General features: G+C 51.4%; 2 protein-coding genes across 3 annotated transcripts; both read right to left on the bottom strand.

The window, feature by feature from the left end:
• Positions 1 to 137: 137 nt before the first annotated feature.
• On the bottom strand, positions 138 to 13,260 carry SMYD5 (SMYD family member 5). 2 transcript variants are annotated; one of them, XM_055400197.2, is made up of 13 exons: positions 13,145 to 13,260; positions 8,100 to 8,208; positions 7,222 to 7,361; positions 6,654 to 6,775; positions 5,921 to 5,990; positions 5,207 to 5,311; positions 4,385 to 4,447; positions 4,102 to 4,172; positions 3,674 to 3,780; positions 3,239 to 3,295; positions 2,345 to 2,439; positions 1,622 to 1,692; positions 138 to 1,521 (listed from the first exon to the last, which is right to left on the bottom strand). In XM_055400197.2, the coding sequence occupies exons 1-13, from the start codon at positions 13,238 to 13,240 to the stop codon at positions 1,374 to 1,376; spliced, it is 1,254 nt and encodes a 417-aa protein (XP_055256172.2). In that variant the 5' UTR covers positions 13,241 to 13,260; the 3' UTR covers positions 138 to 1,373. The 2 variants fall into 2 exon arrangements, with proteins under 2 accessions (XP_055256172.2, XP_055256173.2); XM_055400198.2 differs by lacking the exon at positions 5,207 to 5,311.
• A 2,104-nt stretch (positions 13,261 to 15,364) lies between these two features.
• Positions 15,365 to 21,705, bottom strand: NOTO (notochord homeobox). The gene is made up of 3 exons (XM_055399150.2): positions 21,288 to 21,705; positions 17,566 to 17,780; positions 15,365 to 15,523 (listed from the first exon to the last, which is right to left on the bottom strand). The coding sequence occupies exons 1-3, from the start codon at positions 21,703 to 21,705 to the stop codon at positions 15,365 to 15,367; spliced, it is 792 nt and encodes a 263-aa protein (XP_055255125.1).
• Positions 21,706 to 22,631: the final 926 nt, after the last annotated feature.

The following is a 22,631-nucleotide window of genomic DNA, read 5'->3' as shown; positions in this document are numbered from 1 at the left end:
AAACTGGGGAGCTGGAGCTCCCGTCTCCTGCCATCACCTGGCTCTACCTTATGCACTTTGCCACCATCCGCGTGACTGCTGCCTGCTTGAGGCAGCTTGTCAAGCCCTCCCCCACAAAGCGTTCCTGGAAAGGCCTGTCGCCATTCATGTTTTATTGAGAACACGGGCAGGTGGGGCAGAGGGGGTGCTGGCTGCTCTGAAGAATCAAGAACCCAGCAGGCTAGTCAGGCAGACTCCACCTGCTCACAACCCAGGAAGGGGCCCGTGGGGCGGCACCTGGCCTCCCTGGGACCCCTCAGCAGGGGCGTGCGGCAGGCCCCTCAGGGAAGGTGGGCAGAAAAGAACTGCGGGTGACAGGTTACAATTTCCACAGCTTCCAACCCAAGGGCAAGGGGTGGTGCTAATCTGGGGAGGAGGACAGTCAGGGCTAATCTTGAGTATCCAGCCCAGCTCTTCTAGGTTTCTGGAAGACCTGTGTTCCTCTGTGGAGAGCCTAAAGATGGAGATTGAGACCAGGAGAGCCCCTCACTGATGAAAGTTCTAGAAGACTCTGGAACATCCTCAATTAGGGAGCAGAGGCCTTTCACCCCTAGGTCTCAGCCATGCTGCTAGAGTCGTAAATGGAGGAGGGTAAGAGGGATGGTGATCCCCCCACACCCCTCCTAAGGGAGGCAGAGACCTCTTCCATACCCTGTGAGGCTAGCCACTGTACCAGGGCCTAGAGGCAAGGCACAGTACAGAGATTCTGGGGGACGGGCTACTCTCTACTCCCCTGATGTCTAAACGGTGGGTGAGGTGGGGAGGGGGGTAATCCCCGTGGTTCAATGCTCCCCACAGAGAGCCTAAGAGAAGGGGCAGTGGGGCCCAGTTCCCCACTCCTGCCTCTCCCGGCTGTGCCAGGGGTCAGGCTGCAACAGTGGGGGCAGGGGAGCCGGGAAGGGCATCTTGGCCCCTCTCTGCTTCAGTGGACTCAGGCTGCTCTCGGGTTGCCACTTTGTTACTGCCCCCTGCCCCCATACTGAGTGGAGAGGGCTGAAGCCTCAAGCGGATGAGTAAGTGGGGCCATGGGGAAGAAACAGTTAGGCCCTGACCTTGGTTCCAGCCACTTACATCCGAACCTCAGGGGGAAGCCAGTTCTGAGCAGCTCAGTGACAGCGCTGAGCCTAAGCCACTCAACAGCAGTGTCCAGGGTGTGAGGTCCGGCGGGGGCAGAGGGCCTAGGGTCCAGCCTGTCTTACCCTCTGGCAGAAAGAGTGCTGAAATGGGGGGGAAGCGGGTGACAGGAGTGGGGTGTTCCTTCCAAGCCTCTGCTCTGGGGAAAGGCCCCCGCTCCTGCAGGGTCTGGGGTAGGAGCGCTTCCGAGCAGGGAAACATCACACATCAGTCATCTCATCCCCCAGCTCGGCATCTTCCGGCTCTCCCTCCTCCTCCTCCTCCTCCTCCTCCTCCTCCGAGGTCATGTTGGGCTCATCGGCCTCTGCCAGACATTTAGGGCAGGAACAGACGAACAGATAGTTCTCCCTGCAGAGGGCAAGGGGAGATGATGGTGAGGGCGCAGTCAGGCAGCCACTGGAATAGAGGGCCCCAGAGCCCCACTGCCCACCGCAGCCCCCACTGGCACCTGAGGATCTTGTGGCGGCTGTGGCGGCTGCGTTCCCGCTGACAGCAGTCTAAGTAGCTGATGCAGATTTCCTAAGGGGCACAAGAGAGGTGGGCTGATGGTCTTTCTAACAGGTGGGATCAGGGCCTCCCCAACCTCTGCCCTGTGTCCAACCATTGCCTTGTCCCCAGGAGGCCGAGCTGCCCTTCAGTGAAAGGGCAGGCCGCCCCAATCCATCCCCTGTGCTCAGAGCAGGGAGGGCACTATGAGGCTTTAACAGTCTGAACTGGGGGCTATGGTTGGGCCTCAGGCCATGGCCAAGGTCTGTCTGTGGCTGGGGCAGAGGTTATCTTGAAGTGAAGCTACTTGCCCTGAAAGAAGTTTCAAGTAGGCTCTATGTACTGCTCTCAGAGCCAGGACCCCAAACCACACTAGCAACCCATAGTCCAAGCCACAAAGGCCATTTCCTGTTTCCTTAGAAGCTGCAGATTCCTTGATCAAAAAAGTAGCTGGAGACAAGAACTCAGGTACACAGTGCTCTCTCAAACACTGCTGAGGCTTTCTGGAGTTACTTTTTGAAGTGAGGTGGGGTCAGAGCACACTCGCAAGACTAAGGTCCTGCAGCATGTGGGGATTCAACCCAACAGCCTGAACCTGGGGCTGCAGCCACTGCTGCTCCTGATTCCTGGAAAGAACTTGCCAGGCCTCCTGCCCACCCACCCCCACAGCTACTTGCCCCCTCACCTCTCCTGGCTTAATATCCTCCAGGGCGGTGACATGCAAAAGGAAGTTGTTTTCTGGGAAGGAGGTCTCTGCATTGGGGACACAGCTGTGGTTGCCTGGGTTACGAGAGGCAGATAATGAGGATTGTTGACTAAGAAAAATAACAGCCTTAACTGTGCAGAGCCCTGGGCCCCGTCTTTCCTGTTCTCTGACCCCTGCTAGGGTTGTGCAGGTCCCGGGGCCCCGGTGTCCTGTCTCCCTGTCCAGCGCTCTTTCCTGAAGAGCCCAGGCCCAGATGTACTCCCACATCACTGCCCTGCCCCACCTGCAATGCCTGGCCCTGCTCTTCTCCTCACTGGTCCCCTTGATCCTCAGCTGTTCCCAGTGTCTCACAAAGGGAGGGACAGGGCTGTGAAAGGGATGCCTGTGCCTGAAACTTAAATCAGGCCTGTCTGTTACTGGTAACAGCTGGGAGCCTAGTTTGGGAAAGGTAGTGTCCCCAGAGCCTGGGAGGAAAGGTTTGCGGTGAAGAGAACAGAGGGTGGCAGGCCGGGATCTGGAAAGACAACAGTCCAAACTGGCTCTGTCCCTCCATCAGGTGCTGATGAGACTACCTTCCAGCCTGAGCGCTTCCTGGGTTCTTATGACACTCAGGACTCACAGGGCAGTGGTGGGGCAAGACCCAGGGTTCCCTCTGGAAGAATCAGAGGTCTGTGCTCTGCCTGAGCACCGGGCCTCGTCCATTGGAAAGCACAAACAGTCCAATTAATCAATGAAAGAATGATACGGAAGACCAAGGGGAAATCCTCAAGCTCACCCCTAATCCCACTCCCAGATTCAACTCTACCAGCCCAGAAGGGATCAAGAGAGGTGAACTGCAGCGTGAGGCTGCGCCTTCTCAATGCTGGGACTCACAGCAGCTCTGCAGCACAAAGAGGCCAGATCCTTCACAGTTCAGAAACTCGCCGGTTGCTGTAAGACAGTAGTATGCAGATGGTATTGTGTCCATTTCACAGGTAGAAAAGGAAACTAGGCTTATATGGACAGGCATGGCTCCACTGTCTTGCCACGCAGTCAGTACCATTTACCTGACAATGCTTCTCTGAGGCACAAGCTTGCTTTCCTATACATGATACCAACGTACCATCTGGCACTCCCCCACCCTACCATGAGGCCTCTGCTTGGACCGCAGGGCCATTTCTCGTGTATGCCCTGCAGACAGGCATGAAGCTTCACACAGGGATTACCTTCCCCAACCGTGAACTCAGAGCTCCCGGGGGGAAGACTGTCCACCGACTGACTGATGAGGGCTTCCAAACTCGGGTAAGGCCAAGGCTCCATCTCACCAACCTGCCTCGATGTCCTTGTACAGCTGGTCAATGAAGGCGTCCAGCTGCTCACGGTCCTGAGGCTTCAGCTCCAGAGCATCACAGGCATGGACCCACTGGCTCAGGGAGCTGGGGGTCCCAGTCAGCCGTGGTTGGAGAGGAGAAAGACCCAGCTCACAGGGCTCTCCACCTCCAAGTAAGTTAAGTCCATTTCTTTCTCCCGAGAGGGGGTGGGGGTGGGGGTGGGTAGGTGTGTCCTTTCCCAACAGACTAAGTGTTCCCAAGAAAGACTCGGTCTGTCTGACCCTCGCCCCTGAGTTTAGTCCAGCATTCTGGCCAGAGTCACACCCTGCCCCACCCTAGTCTTGAAAGGAGCTTGGCTGCTTTTCTCAATCTCCCACCCCAGCCCTGAGGGACAAGTCCAAGAGCTCTGGAACATTCTCTCCTAACCTGGTGCCAATTCCTTGGCCATTGGTCCCAACAAGAGCAAAGAGAGACCGGAATCCATCCGGAGTGAACCACTGTGGGGAGAAAGGAGAAGGGCACTCAGTGGGCAGCCACTTGCTCTTCCTAATACAACTCTGTTGAGGAGCCTGCTGTGAGTCAGTCCCATCCCAAATCTGTAAGACAAGGTCTGCTCTCGCTTAGCTGTCCCAGGTGGAGACACTGCCCTGGTTGCTCCCAGAGGGCTGGAGTGACTGGGAGGCCACTCGTCCCACCTTTCCGCACTCACCTGGCTGAGTGCTTCTTCATAAAGCGCCTCTGTGAAGAGTCTCCGCAGTAGCTCCAGCTGACCCTGGTTTAGGGAAAGCAGGGAGAGACTTGCAGTCCTGGGGTTTCCCCTTAGCACCCAGGCAGGGCCCAGAAGACCATGTAAGGGAAGGAAAAGGGTGAGCTCTAAAGACTGAGCTTTCCCTGGGGGCAAAGGAAAGCCATGGAGTCCTGATCTCCAAAGAGCCTTGGCAGTCTGCTGGCCTCTTCCAATCCAGGGTAGCAAACCCCAAATTCCTATTTTCTAGCACTTATACCAGCACCACCCTCCAGAGCAGCTTGACACTCCCCTCCTTTCCCCAGATTCAGTGCAGGAAGGCCTGCCCCAAAAGCCCTTTTATACCTGCTGCCTGAAGGTGGAGGCTCCTGCAGAGAAGTCTGCTCTCCTCCGGGAGAATGTGTAACTCTTTGATCTGAAGCGAGTGCTCAGTACATGGGCAACTAGAAATCTGTTTCACCCCACTTCCTAACCTGCAGACCCCCCAACCCTCCATTTTCCATTACATCTGATTTGCCCACTGCTATCCGATCATGGGGTCCTGCATCCCATATCAGGGCACCCAGCCCCTCCGTCCTTGGTCATCACCCCACTTTGCAATTTTAAGTCCACATCAGGTTATGAAGTTAAACAGCAGCAGAAATACAAGTCTCTGAATAGATTTTTGGACCCAAGAGCGAATTTCTTCCTGTGACTGGGAAGGGAGCAAGTGTGAAGCTTCCTCCAGGAAGCCATAGACAGCTCAGGCTACTGGCAGGGGTGGGAGGGTCATGGGGGGAGACCAACCTTGAATTTGTCCCCTAGGAGTTTATGGACAATCTCCTCCTCCTCATTAGCAGTTTTATTACAGAACTGGGAGAAGAGCCTGATCCAACGATCCTTATCCTTAGCCTGTAGTGAACAAATATACTTCAAGGTCAAGTTCACGCATGCCCATGCGTGCATGTGCACAGATGGACTCATGGACACCCTCTTCTTTACTGTCACTCCCGCCCTTGTGGGACGAGTAGGCTGTCATTCCAAAGCCCCAGCCCTCAGAGAAACACCATCACACATTAGCTTCTAGGTAAGACTCTTCCTCCCAACCCTGTCCACACCCAACCACCTGCCCAGCTACTGCCAAGCTAGCCAATTCACGGCACCTGGGAAAAGAGAATGAGGCTGAGCAGCAACAATATTAAAGAAGGGGTCGGAGTAGCTTCTCTTGCTGTACCTAAAGAGACACAGTCCTGAAAAGGCAGTGCTTCTAAATGGAACGCATGAACTGCTGCTGCACAGGAAGTCATCTCACAGATCAAAGATCACAGGCAAGATAAGCCCCCCTCCCCCTGCCAGATTTATGGTTAGCTACTCCTAAAGTTTACACGGCAAGCAGCTCTTCTTTGAGAGGCCCAGAAGGAACTCTGTATCCAAGCGAGAGTCTTAAAGTGAGAAGGAAACTAAGGCCAAGGGTTGAATGAGGCCAGAGTCAGCTTCCTCCGGAAGATCAGGTGGGCTCACCTGTTTCACTGTGGCTACCATCCGGGCCATCAACATGATGCTTGCAGTCTCAGGGGGGTAGTGAACACTCCTGGGGAGAAAGAAAAAGGTTTGGCCTAGAAATTCCCTTCCCAGTAGCTGAATTCAGGAAAGCCTGGTCTGACTGCTACAGAGAGTCCTTCCTACCAATCCCATTCATAACCAAAGAGGGAAAGCTATTGGCAAGGACGTGGGTAGGATTTTATATCTCTGTGGGAGAAGGCAATGGCAAGCCACTCCAGTACTATTGCCTAGAAAATCGCATGGATGGAGGAGCCTGGTAGGCTGCAGTCCGTGGGGTCGCTAAGGGTCGGATACGACTGAGTGACTTCACTTTCACTTTTCACTTTCACACATTGGAGAAGGAAATGGCAACCCACTCCAGTGTTCTTGCCTGGAGAATCCCAGGGACGGGGGAGCCTGGTGGGCTTCCGTCTGTGGGGTCACACAGAGTCGGACACGACTGAAGTGACTTAGCAGCAGCAGCAGGGCTTAATAGGGTTCTTTCTGGGAGTGTGTAAAATGCTAAGGATGGTGGGACTGGCAGCTCAGATTTAAGGCAAGGGGAATAGGTGAAATGACCTCTGTGTAGCCCTAAGAATGGAGGAAAAATCCAGGGAGTGGTAACTTAAGAAAGATGGCTGCATTTGCTGAGCGTGGGGAAGACAGACAAGGAAGGAAGGATAAAGAAGAGAAGAGAGGAAATGCTACCTACCTCCAGGCCTCCTGCAGCTTATTGAGAGGATGTGCAGGGTCATCCTGGGAGGGGCCTGGGCACAGAATCTGATGGTATTGCTCAGCTGCGGCCAGTCGACACTCTGCACTGCAGTATGTCACCTGTCGGGGGAGGGGGAGGTCAGCACCCAAGGATCTGGCCTGGGGGGAGGCACAGACACCCATGTGGCCTCACCTCTCTAACTTCACTCCCCCCACAAACAGCCCGAGCAGCAGCCACTGGTATTACGGTATTATGAGACGAGGAAGCACTCAGTGCTCTGGGGGCATGTGAGAGGGGCACCTGCCCCAGGCTTTAAAACCGTGGGAAGAAGAGACTGCTTCTCGGGGACAGGGAGGGGCTCTGTCAGGCTCCGAGGAAGAGGGCAAGCTCCCAACACGCCTATTTTCTGGACAGTGGGACTGGAACAGGGTGGACGAAACTGGAATAGTAACCAAGTCTTTTCGATGTCTTTCCCTCCACTGGGGGCTCTGAAGGGCCATGACCAAGTCCGGCCTCACTCCTGTCTCCCCAGAGAGGACTTCAGCTCAGCCCCAGGGCTGCTCACCTGGCAGTGAGGACAGTTCTGGTGCAAGTCTTTGCGCACAGGGCACAGCTCGGGGTGAGGCAGAACCTGGCCTGGTTTCCCGGTCAGTCTCTGGGCGTTTTCCTCTGCCTTCTCCAGTGCCCGAAGACAGTGGTCACAGGCTGCGGGAGAGAGCCAGACATGACAGAGCGTCTCAGAGCAGGGGCTGCATTTGTCCTTTCACAGCAATATCCGTGGGGCTAGGAGAGCACCTGGCTCATAGCAGATGTTTTAAGGGGTGAGTAAATGAATGACTATGTTAAAGAACGGAATGAATGAATCAATTTCACATGCATTCAAAGATAGATGATACCTTCTTCCCTCTCTGGAGTCCCCACCCCTCCTAGCAGACTCTCCCTGCTTCTCCATGGGACTTAGTCTATGGGGCTGTCCACTCCTCCCCCAAACTGGGCTTTCCCCACATTCTGGAGCTGACCCTCCTTTCACAGATTTTCTCTAGCCCAAGGAAAGGGTGAAAAAAACGAGTGGCTAGCAAAGCTAAGAGCATCCTGTTTGATTCTGACCCCTAATGAAGCCTTTCTTGACCAGGGGGCATGTAGTTTCTTCTTGGTGGGGGGCTCCACTTTGGCACAGAGCCCTTCATGATGACGCTGAGTACCACCTGAGTGACAGGCCTCTTCCAGGGTACCCTTTGGAAGTGCTTCTTTGCTACAAGCTCACAGCCCCAGACGGCCTGAGATTAGACAGAGGCATGGTTCTCAGGCACAGTTCTCCAAGAAAAGATGCACTTTCCCTCCCGACACCGGGAGTCCCACAGACTGTCAGGGATATCTGTGCTCTCCTCCAGGAGCCAAGGCTGCTGGGCACAGCAGCCCTCAGAGTGGGCGAGATGCGCTCACCTCGGTAGCGATAAAGTGCATTCCAGAGAAACTGCGCAGCCACCAGGGGCCGTTCTACGAATATGGTCTCCCCCTTCCGGATCAGCTGTGTGGCAAACAGCCCCTTTCCCTAAAAGGGCAGAGAAGGAATAGGATGGCCATAAGAAGAGACAGAGGACAGAGCTTCAAGGGCTCCTCACCTCCATATGCTTCCCTCTTGGCAGAGGCCTCTGCCTCAGGGGGGTCAGTCCTGGAGCACTGTCAGCCCTCTTCATAATCACCTCCTCCAGAAATGCAGTTCTACCCTACATTCAGTAGCACATCTTCCAGCCTGTCCAAGGCAGAGGGCCTGGGATGGGAAGACAGCCACCATGTCAACCATGTTGGACTACACAGAGGAGTGTGTTTAGCATGGCCAGAGGTTCACAGCAGGCTGGAGCCTCCAGTACTAGGAAGTGGTACAGGGCCACCTTTTGAGTCACCCATGTGCCCCTCCAGGATCCTGGTCATGACGCTGCTCCTCAGGGTTGCAGAGAAATCCTACACTGTGGGAGGGGGAGGCCTAGTTTGCGGGAGAATGTGTCCTACTTCCCTGGTCAGCTTGGTACTCACAGTACCTAGCACAGTACCTGGTGCCCAACAAGTTCTCAGGTGTTACACTGAAAGGAATGACTAACCCTAGCACCAGTCCTAAACCCAGCTTGCTGTGAAAGGTTGAGCCAACTGCCTTTTTCCATCTGTTTACCATGTGAAAAGTGAGTATTGTAATAATACCTACCAGGTAGTTTCCAGGAGGTAATGATACAGCACAGGTGGAGGAACCCGATGCGTGCCATTCTACTCAAAATGAGGTGATGGACTGGCAGCATGGGGATCGCCTGGGAGATGTTAGAAACGCACAATCTCTGGCCCCACTCCAGACCTGCCACATCAGAACCCAGGTGATTCACACGCACGTTAGTGAGAAGTCCTGGTCTAAAGCACTGCAGACACTATGTACGGGGTGAAAGATGAGGAAACAACTGTTGAACTGCCATCTCTCAAATGTGCTTCCCTGGTGGCTCAGACGGTAAAGCGTCTGCTTACAACGTGGGAGACCCGGGTTTGACCCCTGGGTCAGGAAGATCCTCTGGAGAAGGAAATGGCAACCCACTCCAGTACTCTTGCCTGGAAAATCCCATGGATGGAGGAGCATGGTAGGCTATAGTCCATGGGGTCGCAAAGAGTTGGACACGACTGAGTGACTTCACTTCACTTCAAATGTACAAAGGGACTCAGGAGACAGTTTTGGAACCCAGGCAGTTACTGGCCCAGCCGGGCTCTTCTGCCCTCTCTACACTTGGAGGACTGGTGCCCCTGCCAATTGCCCCAGGAGTGCCAGTGAACTGTTACAAAAAGGGAGAGAAAGAAAATAACTGAGCCAGCAGTGAAGTGTCCTGTCATGTGGCCTCCTGGGTAGCTCCCCGTTTCCTTTGAACACTGGCGCTTTGGCTAGGCAGGGGCACCTCCCCAAATCAGAGCAGCAGGATGTGTAGACCTGGACAGGCCCATGAGCCACAAATCTCAATCCTGTGCGTAACTCTGGGAGCTCTAATAGCACGTTAGGACAGCTGAACAAAACCGTTGACAAAGCCGTGGGTGCAGCTTGGTTGTCCTTCTAGAAGCCCACCTCCATGCTGAGTAACCCCTGGGACCCCGACCGAGCAAAATGAAAACCTGGCCTTCCTCTGTGGGATGCAAAGATATTATGAACAGGGACCCACATTACTTCTGACAGTCATCAGTCTTGATGTTCAGTTCAGTTCAGTCGCTCAGTCGTGTCCGACTCTCTGCGACCCCATGAATCACAGCACGCCAGGCCTCCCTGTCCATCACCAACTCCCGGAGTTCACTCAAACTCATGTCCACAGAGTCGGTGATGCCATCCAGCCATCTCATTCTCTGTCGTCCCCTTCTCCTCCCGCCCCCAACCTTTCCCAGCATCAGAGTCTTTTCCAGTGAGTCAACTCGTCACATGAGGTGGCCAAAGTATTGCAGTTTCAGCTTTAGCATCAATCCTTCCAATGAACACCCAGGAATGATCTCCTTTAGAATGGACTGGTTGGATCTCCTTGCAGTCCAAGGGACTCTCAAGAGTCTTCTCCAGCACCACAGTTCAAAAGCATCAATTCTTCGGCGATCAGCTTTCTTCACAGTCCAACTCTCACATCCATACATGACCACGGGAAAAACCACAGCCTTGACTAGATGGACCTTTGTTGGCAAAGTAATGTCTCTGCTTTTTAATATACTATCAAGGTTGGTCATAACTTTCCTTCCAAGGAGTAAGCGTCTTTTAATTTCATGGCTGCAATCAGCATCCGCAGTGATTTTGGAGCCCCAAAAAATAAAGTCTGACACTGTTTCCACTGTTTTTCTATCTATTTCCCATGAAGTGATGGGACCAGATACCATGATCTTTGTTTTCTGAATGTTGAACTTCAAGTCAACCTTTTCACTCTCCTCTTTCACTTTCATCAAGAGGCTTTTTAGTTCCTCTTCACTTTCTGCCATAAGGGTGGTATCATCTGCATATCTGAGGTTATTGATATTTCTCCCGGCAATCTTGATTCCAGCTTGTGCTTCTTCCAGCCCAGCGTTCCTCATGATGTACTCTGCATATAAGTTAAATAAGCAAGGTGACAATGTACAGCCTTGACGTACTCCTTTTCCTATTTGGAACCAGTCTGTTGTTCCATGTCCAGTTCTGACTGTTGCTTCCTGACCTGCATACAGGTTTCTCAAGAGGCAGGTCAGGTGGTCTGGTATTGGATAAGCACTAATCTCTCTCCCTCTTTCTGGAGGACCAAATGGAGGAAATATTTAGTAATTGATGCAAAGGGAAGAATCAGAGCTGTTCCTCTATGAAACTACTCATCCCCAAAACATATGAAGTGTTTCAAGAAAAAAACAGCTCTAATTCATATTACCGAGAAGGCTGGAGAGAAATGAACCTGAACCTGAATGTAAAGGGTACAAACTATGCAAAGTTATTTAAAATTTGAAAAGTAACTTTAAAAAAAAAAGATTGTACAATAAAGATTTAAGGCTCGAGTAAATAAATTCTTTATTAAATTATTTTCTAGAAAAATATCAATTCCCAAAAGTGAATTCAACAGGAAGGAAGCCAAGACAGACTGACAAGCAACACCAACATCTGCCTGATGTGCACTAGAACAGCATCTTGGTTGACACTTACCATATTTGATTAGGTTTCTGTTCTGACCAGTCATATCCCTGGCATAGCAACTGGCAAAATTTTGAAAATCATTCTTGCCAATATCCATAGGGGCAACACAGCAAGTGGTCAAAAACCATCCCCAACATGAGGACCCCAGTCTATATGGTTTCATAAATCAGCTCTCTCGAACCAAATAAGTAATTCTTATGCTATTTAAACTATTCAATAACACAGGGGAAAAAAATGGAAAGTTTCTCTATTTTACAAAACAAACAAAAAGCCAAGTGTAACTCTGACGTGGTAACCTGAAGAAGATACAATAAAGGAAAAAGAAAAATCACAAACCAATCCCACTTGATGAATACAGATGCAAAAGGATAAGCCATCTTGTCACCAAGTCTGGGTACATGATTTTTCTGCAGCAGCACATAAGCTGCAGGCATACAGAGGGAAGCCAGCTCCTTCTTCCAGAGCTGGGGTTTTGATGGAAGTTAGAACAGGACAACTGGGCAAAGAGAGTGGCTGAAGTGATGTAAGAGGGAAGAAAGTAAAAAAAAAAAAAGGAGGGGGTTCAGAGACATGAGCAAATGAAAGTAAAGGTGAATCTCTCTGCTTGCTAGGAGTGATGGAACTGAAACACCATCAAACTGAGCCAATGAGAGCACTGCAGGCCTTGGGGTGGAGATGGAGTTGTAGGCAGTGAGGAGCCCAAGGGCATAGGGGAGCTGATTTACCAGGTTAAGAGAGGAATGCTCCAGATGCCTCTGGAGTGGAAAGAGGACAGTGGAAGCTTAGGTTGGGGAACTGTGTGAATACTATGATGCTGAGAGCAGGAGCCAGATGACTAGAAGGCTGACATCCAGGGCAAGGAGCAAGGATACACACTGCCACTACAAATGATAAATTATTCACCCTCATTAGTAAAGAAATACAAATGAGAACAAAGCAGTATCATTTTGCACATATCAACTAATAAAGATAACCGAGAAAGAAAATACTTAGCGCTGGTGAGAATAAAAGGATGTGTGCACAGACACTGAGCTTCACCATCTCTGACCTCAGGGATGGAAAACAAGATACAATACAAGGGGCCACAAGCGAACAGTTGTTGAGTGAACAGTGGTCCTCCCATGAAAGACTGTTACTCAACTCTTAAAAAGTAATACCTAAAAGTAGGATTATTGACATTGAAATATATACTGCTGTATCAGAAAGCAGCCTAAAAATATAACTTTAATATGCACATATTTGCACAAATACAAGACTATGAGTGTTTTACTTTTCCTTTCCTTACATGCACTTTCGAATTTTTTCTACACTGAACTTTAAAACACGATAGTAAAACACAAAATGTCATCCTCTTGATTTAAACCCTTCAATGTTACCACGGGCTTCGGTCCAAATTCCTTAGCACTCCAAGACCCTTGTGAAGTGTCCTGGCCTCTCTCTTCAACCCCCCCCACCCAAATCTCACTCAGAAAGTTCCTTGATAGCCCACGCTTTTTAGTACCGCAGCTCCCTCTGCCCAGCACGTCCCGCCCAACAGATCCCAGGATCCAGCAGCAATATCCCCCGGCCTGGCGCTCCCCAGCCCAGCTGGCAGAAAGGCCCGGTTCCACGGGAGGAGGGGGCGCGCACGAAGACTCCGCGGGCCCCAGCCCACCGCGTGATCGCCCTGGAAGCCTGCACGCGGGGACCGACACAGAGCCCCCGGGCCGCGAGCCGGGCCCGGACAGCAGTGTCCGAGCGGCAGAGGAGCCTCTAAGCTGCAGGCATGGTGTCCCGCGGGGCTGTCTCCAAGGCCGGGCTGGGTGGGGGACCCCGGCACGGTTCGCCGCGGCCTCACCTTGGCGCTGCTCACGAAGCGGACTTCCACGGCGACCCGGGCCGGGCCCGCCACGCCCACGCAGAAGGAGAACACGTCGCACATGGAGGCCGCCATCTTGGGCGTACCTCCGCCTTCTGACCCTTGACCCAGCCTCGACCCGGGAGGCCCCGCCCCCTAAGACCCCGCCCCTAAGGCCCTGCCCCCAGCGTGCGTGTCCGTGAGGCCGTGCGGGGTTGCGCACGAGTTTTTGAGCGATGTGTGTGTAGGTCGAGTGGTTAGTTGACTGGATGTAGCTGGGCCTGCGTTTGTGCTTTACATCTGTGCCGTTTTGCCTGTTTTCGTGGCCAGTACCAGAGTTTGTGTGTGTCGTTTTGATGTGTGTATCTGTGTCTGGATTCGTGTTTCTGTCTGTTGTCTCTACCTCCCAGTGGCCTGTCAGTAGCTCTTTGGACTCAGCCTAAAGGGAAGAGCTAGCTTACCACTCTTAGTCATCCTACAAAGTCCAGCGCGAGATTTCCTATTTCCCCAGGCACTCTGGCATGGGGCAGACAGTCCTATGCAAGATCAAGCTGGAAGCGTGTCTTACTCGGACGCTTCAGGGACATAGGGTCCTTGTAGCCAAGGGTGGGGGTGGGGGCGCTGGAGGGTCTAAGGACCATGAAGTTTTATACAGAAGTGAGTCTGCATGTGCAGATTGTCCTGAGTGGGAAAGGATCTGGTCTCTTGCTCAGGACTGACCTGTAGCATCTGTCCCCACAGTCAGGCCTGACCCCTGTCTCTCATTTTGTTCCCTCCTCCTCCAACTGATCCTGTGCTACTTGACATAAGACCTGTGTCTACATCTTCTGTGGTCTTATGGTGACATTTAGGGATTGGATAGAGCCAGGTAACTGCTTAATAGGTAACTGACTGGTGATTTTTAAAAAATGGGAGCCAAGGTTTCCTGAAAGAGGCACATGCAACTGTGTTCCTTTAATAGAGTTGACTGGATCCAGCATTAGGAAGGATTTACTGGAAGACAGGAACCGAAGGCTCTTGAAGCTGGACCCTGGCCTTCCCCCTCCATCCAGCTGCAGCCTGGTATCCTCAACACGATGGTCCACTGTCTCAGGGACAGATGGTTTTCCAAGGACCCCTGCTCCCTACCTTTCCTCCCTCCCTCAAGAACTCTGAAGAGCAGCGTGGACCGTGCCCTCTCTCACCACCAGATGGCAGGGCACACCTCCTTCCACCAGCTCATCTCAACACCCAGAAATCATCCTGTATTCTAAGGGAATACCCTCAACAGAGGCCCGCCAGGAAATGTGAAGTGCTAGAGAAATTAGCTCTGGAAATGTTGGTGGCGAACTTCACAAAGGGAGGCTATAATATACACTTATCGGAGAGAAACAGAGTGGTTCCCAGGAAGGAATGGAAGCCATGAGAACTGGTCGTGAAGGGGTTGGGGTAATAATACAGCAGGGTTCATGACAAAATGCCAGTTTTGGCAAAGGCAAAGTTAAATCTCTCTACTCTATATAAAGATGGCTAGGGGGTCAAGTCGAGTAGCTAGAGGGAAAAAGATGGTGTTCAGGTTAGCATGTCTGCTCCAAGGAGGCAGCTGGGCCTGAGTTCCTTCTATGAGTGGTAACAGTTCAGACAAAACTAAAAAATTTCAGGAAATTCTGTGAGAAGAAGTGGGCTAAATGGTCTACCCGTCCTTCTTTGCTCTCAATTCCACCATTTCCAATGGGGAAGAGTCTTCAATGCCCAGATGCTGATGCAAGGAGGCCCTCTCTCCTCTACAGCCAGGTCAGACAAAGATTACTCTCTGGAGAGGCTGGGGCTGAGCTATTACTCCCACAGGTGAAGGAGACCTATAAGCCTTAGTAGTTACTGCACACTTAGTGCTGAGCCTGGCACACTTGGCACACTCTTAAGTGTTTTACAGACATCATTTAGGCCCTGGGAGGTCAAAGTTATCAACATACCCATTCTACAGGTGGGGGAGCGGAAAACCTCAGAAATTCAGTAACTTGGTCAAGGACATAGCTGAAGGCCAAAGTCTGTACCTGTGACTATTTGCATTATTACAGCTCCCGGGGTCGATACAGAAAAAGAGGGCTCCTGCTTTACAGTTCAGATTCTCCTGGTGCCCTTTGACCTGACAAGCTCTTCATTAAGAATTGGAACAAGGAGGTCCGATGGGTGCTTCCAGGAAGAACTAGCCCAGCCTGGACTGAGCCTTTGTTGCAATCCTCAGCTGTCTGTTCCTGACTCGGCGTCTTCTCTCTGGATGCCGGTGTCAGAGCTGCTGGAGGGCTCGTCTAGGGAGGCAGCCATGGCAGATGCAGCTGGCAGTTTCAGCCTTTGCTGCTTCTGATATTTGACCCTTCGGTTTTGGAACCAGACCCTCACCTATAATTGAAGCAGTGAGAAGAGATCAGAATGTGCCTAACAGTTCCCACAGCATCCCCCATTCTCACAGTGCCCACTCCTCTCTGAAAAGTTACTCTTCATTCTAAGGGAAGCACACCCTTCCCTCTAATTCCAGTACCACTCATTCGCCCAAGTATTTACTGAGCTCCTGATCTGAACTCTGGAGAAGGAACTGGCAATCCACTCCAGTATTCTTGCCTGGAAAAATCCCATGAACAGAGGAGCCTGTTGGGCTACAGTCCATGGGATTGCAAAGAGTCGGGACACAACTGAGCACTTGTGTATTGGCTTCACTTTAAACATCCACGTCTGAGGCAGTGCTGGCCCTTCCCAGGTGATGGTGATAATAGTGAAGTACGAGCTCTGCCCTCACGGAGCTCACAGTCTAGTGTAGGGAGACTAAAAACAAACATGGAAACAAATATATAAACCCAAATGAGGGTACAAATAGGAGTTTGAGCCTCCCTGAAGAATCAGCACTTAAGCTGAGGCTCAGAGGATGAGAGGCCTGCCTGATGGGGACAGAGAAAAGCAAGCCAGGGCAGGGGAATCAAGCTGGGAGTGTCTGAGGATCAGAAAGGAGGAAAGCATGGCAGACACATCTGAGAAAGGGGAAAGCAAAGGAAGATAAAGTGGAAGAGGTCAGTGGGGACCAGATCACCCACAACTCTGAAGGCCATGGATTAGAAGTGTCATTTTCAAGTTTTTAGTGGGATGTGACATAGTCCTATTTACTATGGACTTTATCAAGTACTTTGCACATCTGGCAGCAGGTGAAGAATGGATCTAAGCAGATTTGAGGAGACAGCTGGGGAGACTCTTGCAGTGATCCAGCAATAGTTGGGGCTGCACGCTCCCTTCCCTGTATCATGAGAAGAACGGTCCCATTTGAAACTGGGGGCAATGGAGAGAAATGAAGTGATTCCAGTTGTATTTTGGAGGTAGAGGTGAAAAGGCTGGCTGATGGATTGGAATTGGGAGAGAAAAAGGAATCTCAGATGACTGAGTATCTTAGATACTCAGATCTAAGTATCTGAGCTAGATACTTGAGCAGCTGGGTGGACAACGATGCCATGTGTGGGGAAAGGGAGAGATTTGGGGGGGAAATCAAGAATTGAGGTTTTGACTTGTTAAGTTTGAAATGGCTACCCACAAGACCCCCAAGTGGAGGCCTCAGGAAGGTAGTTAGATGCACAAGTCAGAAAAGAGGGGTGGGCTGAAGATACAAATTAGGGAGTCACTGGCTTACAAATGGTATTTAAAACCCACGGGGATAGATTAAATCATCCAGGGAAGAAAATTTGAGGCCATAGAGAGAAGAGTTGCCTACAAAGGGAACCAAGAAGAAGGGACTAGAGAGCTGGGAAAAAAACCAAGAGAGTGTGGTGTCTGGAAGCCAAGAGAACTGTGGGTTTTAAAACAGAAGGAGTGGTTGTACTGAATGGTGGGGTAAGATGAGATGTACTGAATGGTGGGGTAAGATGAGAGAAGAAAGCATATGATGACTTGGGCAACATGGAAGTCATTAGAGACCTTGATGAGAAGGTTCAGTGAAATGGCAGAATGAAAGAATTCACATTGCAGTGAATTAAGGAGTAGACGGGAGGTGAGGACATGGAGAGAACATAGGCAGTTCTTGAGAAATTTGCCTGTGAAAAGAGCAGAGATAATTCAGTAGCCAGAGGGGAATATGGGGTCAAGAGAATGTTTATTAGTTTTAATATTTAGTCTCTTGAATACCAACTTAATTTTACTGTCAACTCCTTATTTAGCATGGAAACATTATATTATAAAGTTCTAGATTAACACCAAGTGTTATTTCCATAATGTGAGTTCAAATAGGATTATTTTTCTCATTATATAGAGAAGGGAGTATGCCAGTGGTTAGGGTCCGTATCCCCTATCAGCCTGGCACAGAGAAAGAGGCCCCTAAATTCCTCCCAGCCCGACTCCAGGTTTTTTGAGAGAGTAGTAACTGTCCCTGGGTGCAGCCCGAGCCCCACAGGAGTAACTGCTCTCACCTGGTTCTCTGTAAGGTTGAGCTGGGCTGCCAGCTGGGCTCTCTTCTTCCCCACTATATTATGCTGTTTTGCAAACACTTTCTCCAATTCTTCCAGCTGCTCCAAGCTAAACATGGTTCGGATCCTCTTTTGGGATCTCTCAGTGTCCTGAAGGTCCTGAGCTTGGACCCAGTCTTGGGGATCCAAGAGGCCTAGGCAGTGAACCAGCTCCAAGCCTGAAGAGCAATTAGCAGGAGGAAAGGTTAGCCGTAACCCCCTACCCTCTCATCTTGGAGGAGAGAGAACAAACTCACAGCTCCATTCCCCTGTCTTACCCTTGGCCAGGTAACACAGTAAGAAGGCAGGGTGGGAAGAGACTGCGCAAAAATAAAACAAATGAAAAAGAAGGACATGGAACGCTGCTGAATGTTATGTGGCAGCCTAGATGGGAGGGGAATTTGGGGGAGAATGGATATATATGTTTATATATATGGCTAAATCCTTTTGCTGTTCACCTGAAACTATCACAACATTGTTAAATGGCTATACCCCAATATAAAATTTAAAAAAAATTTTTTTTTTTTAGAAGAAGCGACAGTGTTGTGAGACCGCTTTGGCCTCCATTAGTCAGGTTAGTGGCATAATCTCTGGCCCTAAGAGGACCTGCCAAACCTCCATCTCTCCTTTCCTTGGCTACTTCAGGAAAACCCTATGAGATTAGCAGAGAAGGGACCCCCTTTTGAACAAAGAGTGAAGGTCATCTTTTTTTTTTCATTCAAATATTTGAATGTGTACTATGATTCAGGCATGGTTCCAGGACAAAACAGAGAATCCCTAACAGCAAAAAAAAAAAAGGGGGGTGGGGCAAATAAGTAAAATATTGAGTATGTCAGAAAGTGATTAGCGCTAAGAAGAATAAAGCAGGGAAGGACAGGGTAAGTGTGTGTGTGTGTGGGGGGGGTAGGTGGAAGAGTTTGTAGTAACATCTTTGGAAAGGGTAGCCACCTCACTAAGGTGACACTTGAATAGGGCCACTATGTACAGCTTGTATCCTGCACACAGGTACCCAGCTGAGAGGGTAAGTGGAGTCTGAAATTCTGCCTGTTCTTCCTCCCTGACAAGGTGTTGTGTTTTCATGAAGTTAGGAGGTGACCTTTTCTAATGCACGCAAGGGTGCTATTCAGCTCATAGAGCTGTGGGCCCGCGGAGATGCAGATTGGTCTACCAGGGGCAGTACCTGACTCATAACTCCAGAGGAGTGAGGAAGTAAGCCATTGGGCTAGCTTGGAGGGAAGTGTTCCAGACAGAGTTCTGGCAGTGCAGTGCTAAGACTCCTCAGCTCCCACTAACCTTGGAGAGGGGCTCCAGGGCTAGCAGACAAAACTGCCCCAGTGAAGGGAGTGAGGTCTGGCTGCCTAAGACCCCAGCCACTGGGCCCAACTGGCTTACATAAGCATTAATAGCAAAAGATAAGAAATCATCAATGGAGCCAGATTTAAAATAAGGTATATTCTTACAATGGACCATTCTGTGGCATACAGAAGCTCTGTGTGGACTTATAAGGAAAAATCTCTGATACATGGTCAAGTAAAAAGAGTAAGGTGCAGAGCCGTGTGTCTAGTATGGGAAGGGTAGAAGAATGCATGTGTGTGTGTGTGTATATATATATATATATATATATGCATGTATTTCCACAAATACACATGTGTGTGAGCTCAGATGGTAAAGAATCTGCCTGCAATGCAGATACCCAGGTTCAATCCCTGGGTAGGGAAGATCTGTTGGAGAAGGGCACGGCAACCCACTCCAGTATTCTTGCCTGGAGAATTCCATGGACAGAGGAGCCTGGCAGGCTACAGTCCATGGGGTCACAAAGAGTCAGACACAACTAAGCATCTAACACACACACACGTGTTTGTGTCCAAGTATTAAATAGTATAAAATACACTGGAAGAGTAAAGAAACCGGTGTCTGGCTGCCTGTGGGGAGGGGAGAACCAGGTGGCTAGGGGAAAGGAATGCTAAACTCTTCTCCATACTATAACTTTATAGTTAACATTTTGAAGTTTGATTTGTGTGGATGTAATACCCATGCAAAAACCAGAGAGGTCTTTGCCTGGTTGTCCAGTAGCTAAGACTTCGTGTTCCCGGTGCAGGGGGTCTGGGCTCAATCTCTGGTCAGGGAACTAGATTCCATGCTGAAACTAAAATATCCCACACACCTCAACTAAGACCCAGCACAGCCAAATCAATATATATATATATATATATATATATATATATATAAACTAACTTGAAAATGAGACAACAGTAATACAGAGTAGAAAGTTACAATTCAGACCTCAGGTGTGTGGGGATGTTAGAAAAAGGTGTCTTGGAGTGAGGGCTCTCATGAAAGTGAAAGTGTTAATCGCTCTGCTGCTGCTACTGCAAAGTCACTTCAGTCGTGTCCGACTCTGTGTGACCCCATAGATGGAAGCCCACCAGGCCCCCCTATCCCTGGGATTCTCCAGGCAAGAACACTGGAGTGGGTTGCCATTTCCTTCTCCAATGTGTGAAAGTGAAAAGTGAAAGTGAAGTCGCTCAGTTGTGTCCGACCCTTAGCGACCCCACGGACTGCAGCCTACCAGGCTCCTCCATCCATGGGATTTTCCAGGCAAGAGTACTGGAGTGGCTTGCCATTGCCTTCTTCGGTTAATCGCTCAGTCATGTCCAATTCTTTGCAACCCTATGGTCTGTAACCCACCAGGTTCCTCTGTCCATGGAATTCTCCAGGCAAGAATACTGGAGTGTGTTGCCATGCTCTTCTCCAGGGGATTTTCCCGATTTAGGTATCGAACCAGCATCTCCTGCATAGCAGGCAGATTCTTTGCCATCTGAGCCACCTCTGGTGGGTTATGTAGCCAGAATTTGCATTGTGCTTGGGAGACCAGGGTTTCTCTCCTACATGGGTGGGAGGAATGCCCAGCTGAAGGGAGGTGAGGAGACACACGGTGGGGGGAACCTGAGAAAGATTGTCTTACCAGGATCTTGGTTTGGGTTGATAAGGCTTGTTGCACTAAATTTGCTCTTGTTTTCCCTCATGGAAGCCATGGGGATGCATGAACCAGATAGGCAAAAATGGTAAAAACTCATGTAGGTGGATGTTAATACTAGAGGAGAACATTACCCCAATGGTTAACGTCTCATGGGGATTTAAGTGACTACGCTCCAGGGCCCAGGGCCCCAAGGAACCATTCTAAGAGCTGAAGGAACCTGGCTCAGAGCAGTAAAGTGCGGAAGCTAAGCTCACACAGAGGTGAGCAGTGGAGGCTGTAACCCGGTCGGGTAACACCCAACAGCTCCTCGCTCTCGCTGAAAGGTACCAGTAGCAGCTGCTTCTCTGGCTGAGTTGGCCGCGCTGGGGAAAAGCCTGCTCTACCAAGCGTTGTGCAAATCAGGTGTGGCAGGGAGCAAGGGTCTCTCCCGCTCCCTAGTCCAGGGAGGGGCCGGGCTGCCTGCAGACCTGCGCTGATCCTGGTTGTCCGAGCCCCTCTCGGGCCTGCCCTCACCTTCCTCTCTGCACAGGTACTGCCCACCCCACACAACTTCTCCCACCTCCCGCTCTGGGTCCCTCTCTCCGCCCGGTATCACCTGCAGGGTCAAGGGTCATAAACTACATCCACTCCAATCACGCCTGGCTCGCAAACTCGGGGACTTCTCCTCTATCCTGCGCCCACCGTGGCTGCCGTCCCTCCCTCGTACCTGTGACGCTGAGACCCTGGAGGCCGCAGACGTGGGAGGCGAGGGGCCGCAGCACAGGGGGCTGGGGGCACGGCTGGTGCAGCCCCGCGCTCAGGCAGGCAGGCAGCCACGTCGGCGGGCATGCCCCGGACAGGGCCTGGGCGGGAGGCCTGGAGGGCACGTTCCAGAGGTCCCCCCGGGCGCCAGCGGAGACTGACAGCGGGGAGGTGGTGGGCGCGCGGGGGTCAGGTCTGGCCAGGATGGCCTCAACGGAAAAGGAGGACGCGAGGCGCCCGGGCGCGCGGGGTGGGCCTGGATCTGCAGAGCCGGGCGGCAGCGCGGGGGACGCGGGCCGGGGAGAGCGGCTGGAGCGCTGGGGCTGGAGCCCGGCGCCCGAAAGAGGGAGCGGCCGGCAGCCCCGCGGCCCGCGGCTGGACATGGCGCAGCCCTTGCTCGGAAGGGCCCAAGAAGGGGAGCTGGGGCCAATGGGCTGTGTGGGCAGCGCGGGAGGCGCGGGAGGACACCTGCTTTCAGTAAGGGAGCGAGCCTTGTCGGCCGGGGACGGCCACAGCGGTCTCCCGCGGCTCTTAAACTGGACAGGGCGGGGCCGAGCGGGCCGGGCCTTTCCTTCCCATCGCCCAGGTGGGCGCCGCCTCCCGCGGGCAGGACCCCCGACGTTCCAAAGCCCAGGGCGCCTCAGCGCCCTTCCTCCTTCCTCCTAAAAAATACCCCCATCCTGTGCAGTAGGGAAAAGGACCCTAAATTCACTAGCTTGCTGGTGATCCCAGGCGAGCCACCCTGCAGTGGGCCGCAAGCCACCCTACAGTGTTGCTCACTGCCTTTGAAAGTCCTGGCCACGTTCACTTATGACTGTGCAAGCACTTAAATAAAAAAATAAAAATAATTGAAATATCTTGTTTAAACACTGAAAAGTAAATTTCCCACCTTTTCCTGCCTGGAGACACCGCTGTAGTTATCAATTTCTTTTGTATCTTTCCAGGGACTTTAAGCCCCACTGGAAAAATCTTTCCGGTATCCAAAAAAAAAAAAAAATGGAAGGGTAAGAAATACGAATTTATTGCAAATGCATGGGAGTTGGTGTCCTACAAAACCTGCCTTTTGTAAGGTGTAAGGCAGGCATATGCATCTCCCTTTTACAGTTGGATAATCGGTGTTTACCCATGTCCTCGGGCAAGTTGCAAGTTGCTGTTTCAACTTCTTCCTCTGAAGTGGAGAGTAATAGTAGGTACCTCATGGAGTTGTTGTGTAGTCACACAAGAGTTAATGCACATAAAGCATTTAGAATTGGCCAGTGAGCACTATGCAGTGATTGTGGCACTGGGAGGAATTCCTGCCTTCCAGGCT

Source organism: Moschus berezovskii, chromosome 11 (genome assembly GCF_049115385.1).
Source record: "Moschus berezovskii isolate FMDL1 chromosome 11, NW_MosBer_1.0, whole genome shotgun sequence".
Classification (NCBI taxonomy): Eukaryota; Metazoa; Chordata; class Mammalia; order Artiodactyla; family Moschidae; genus Moschus; species Moschus berezovskii.
The sequence above is the reverse complement of the archived record's forward strand: the minus strand, read 5'-3'. Positions and strand labels throughout refer to the sequence as shown.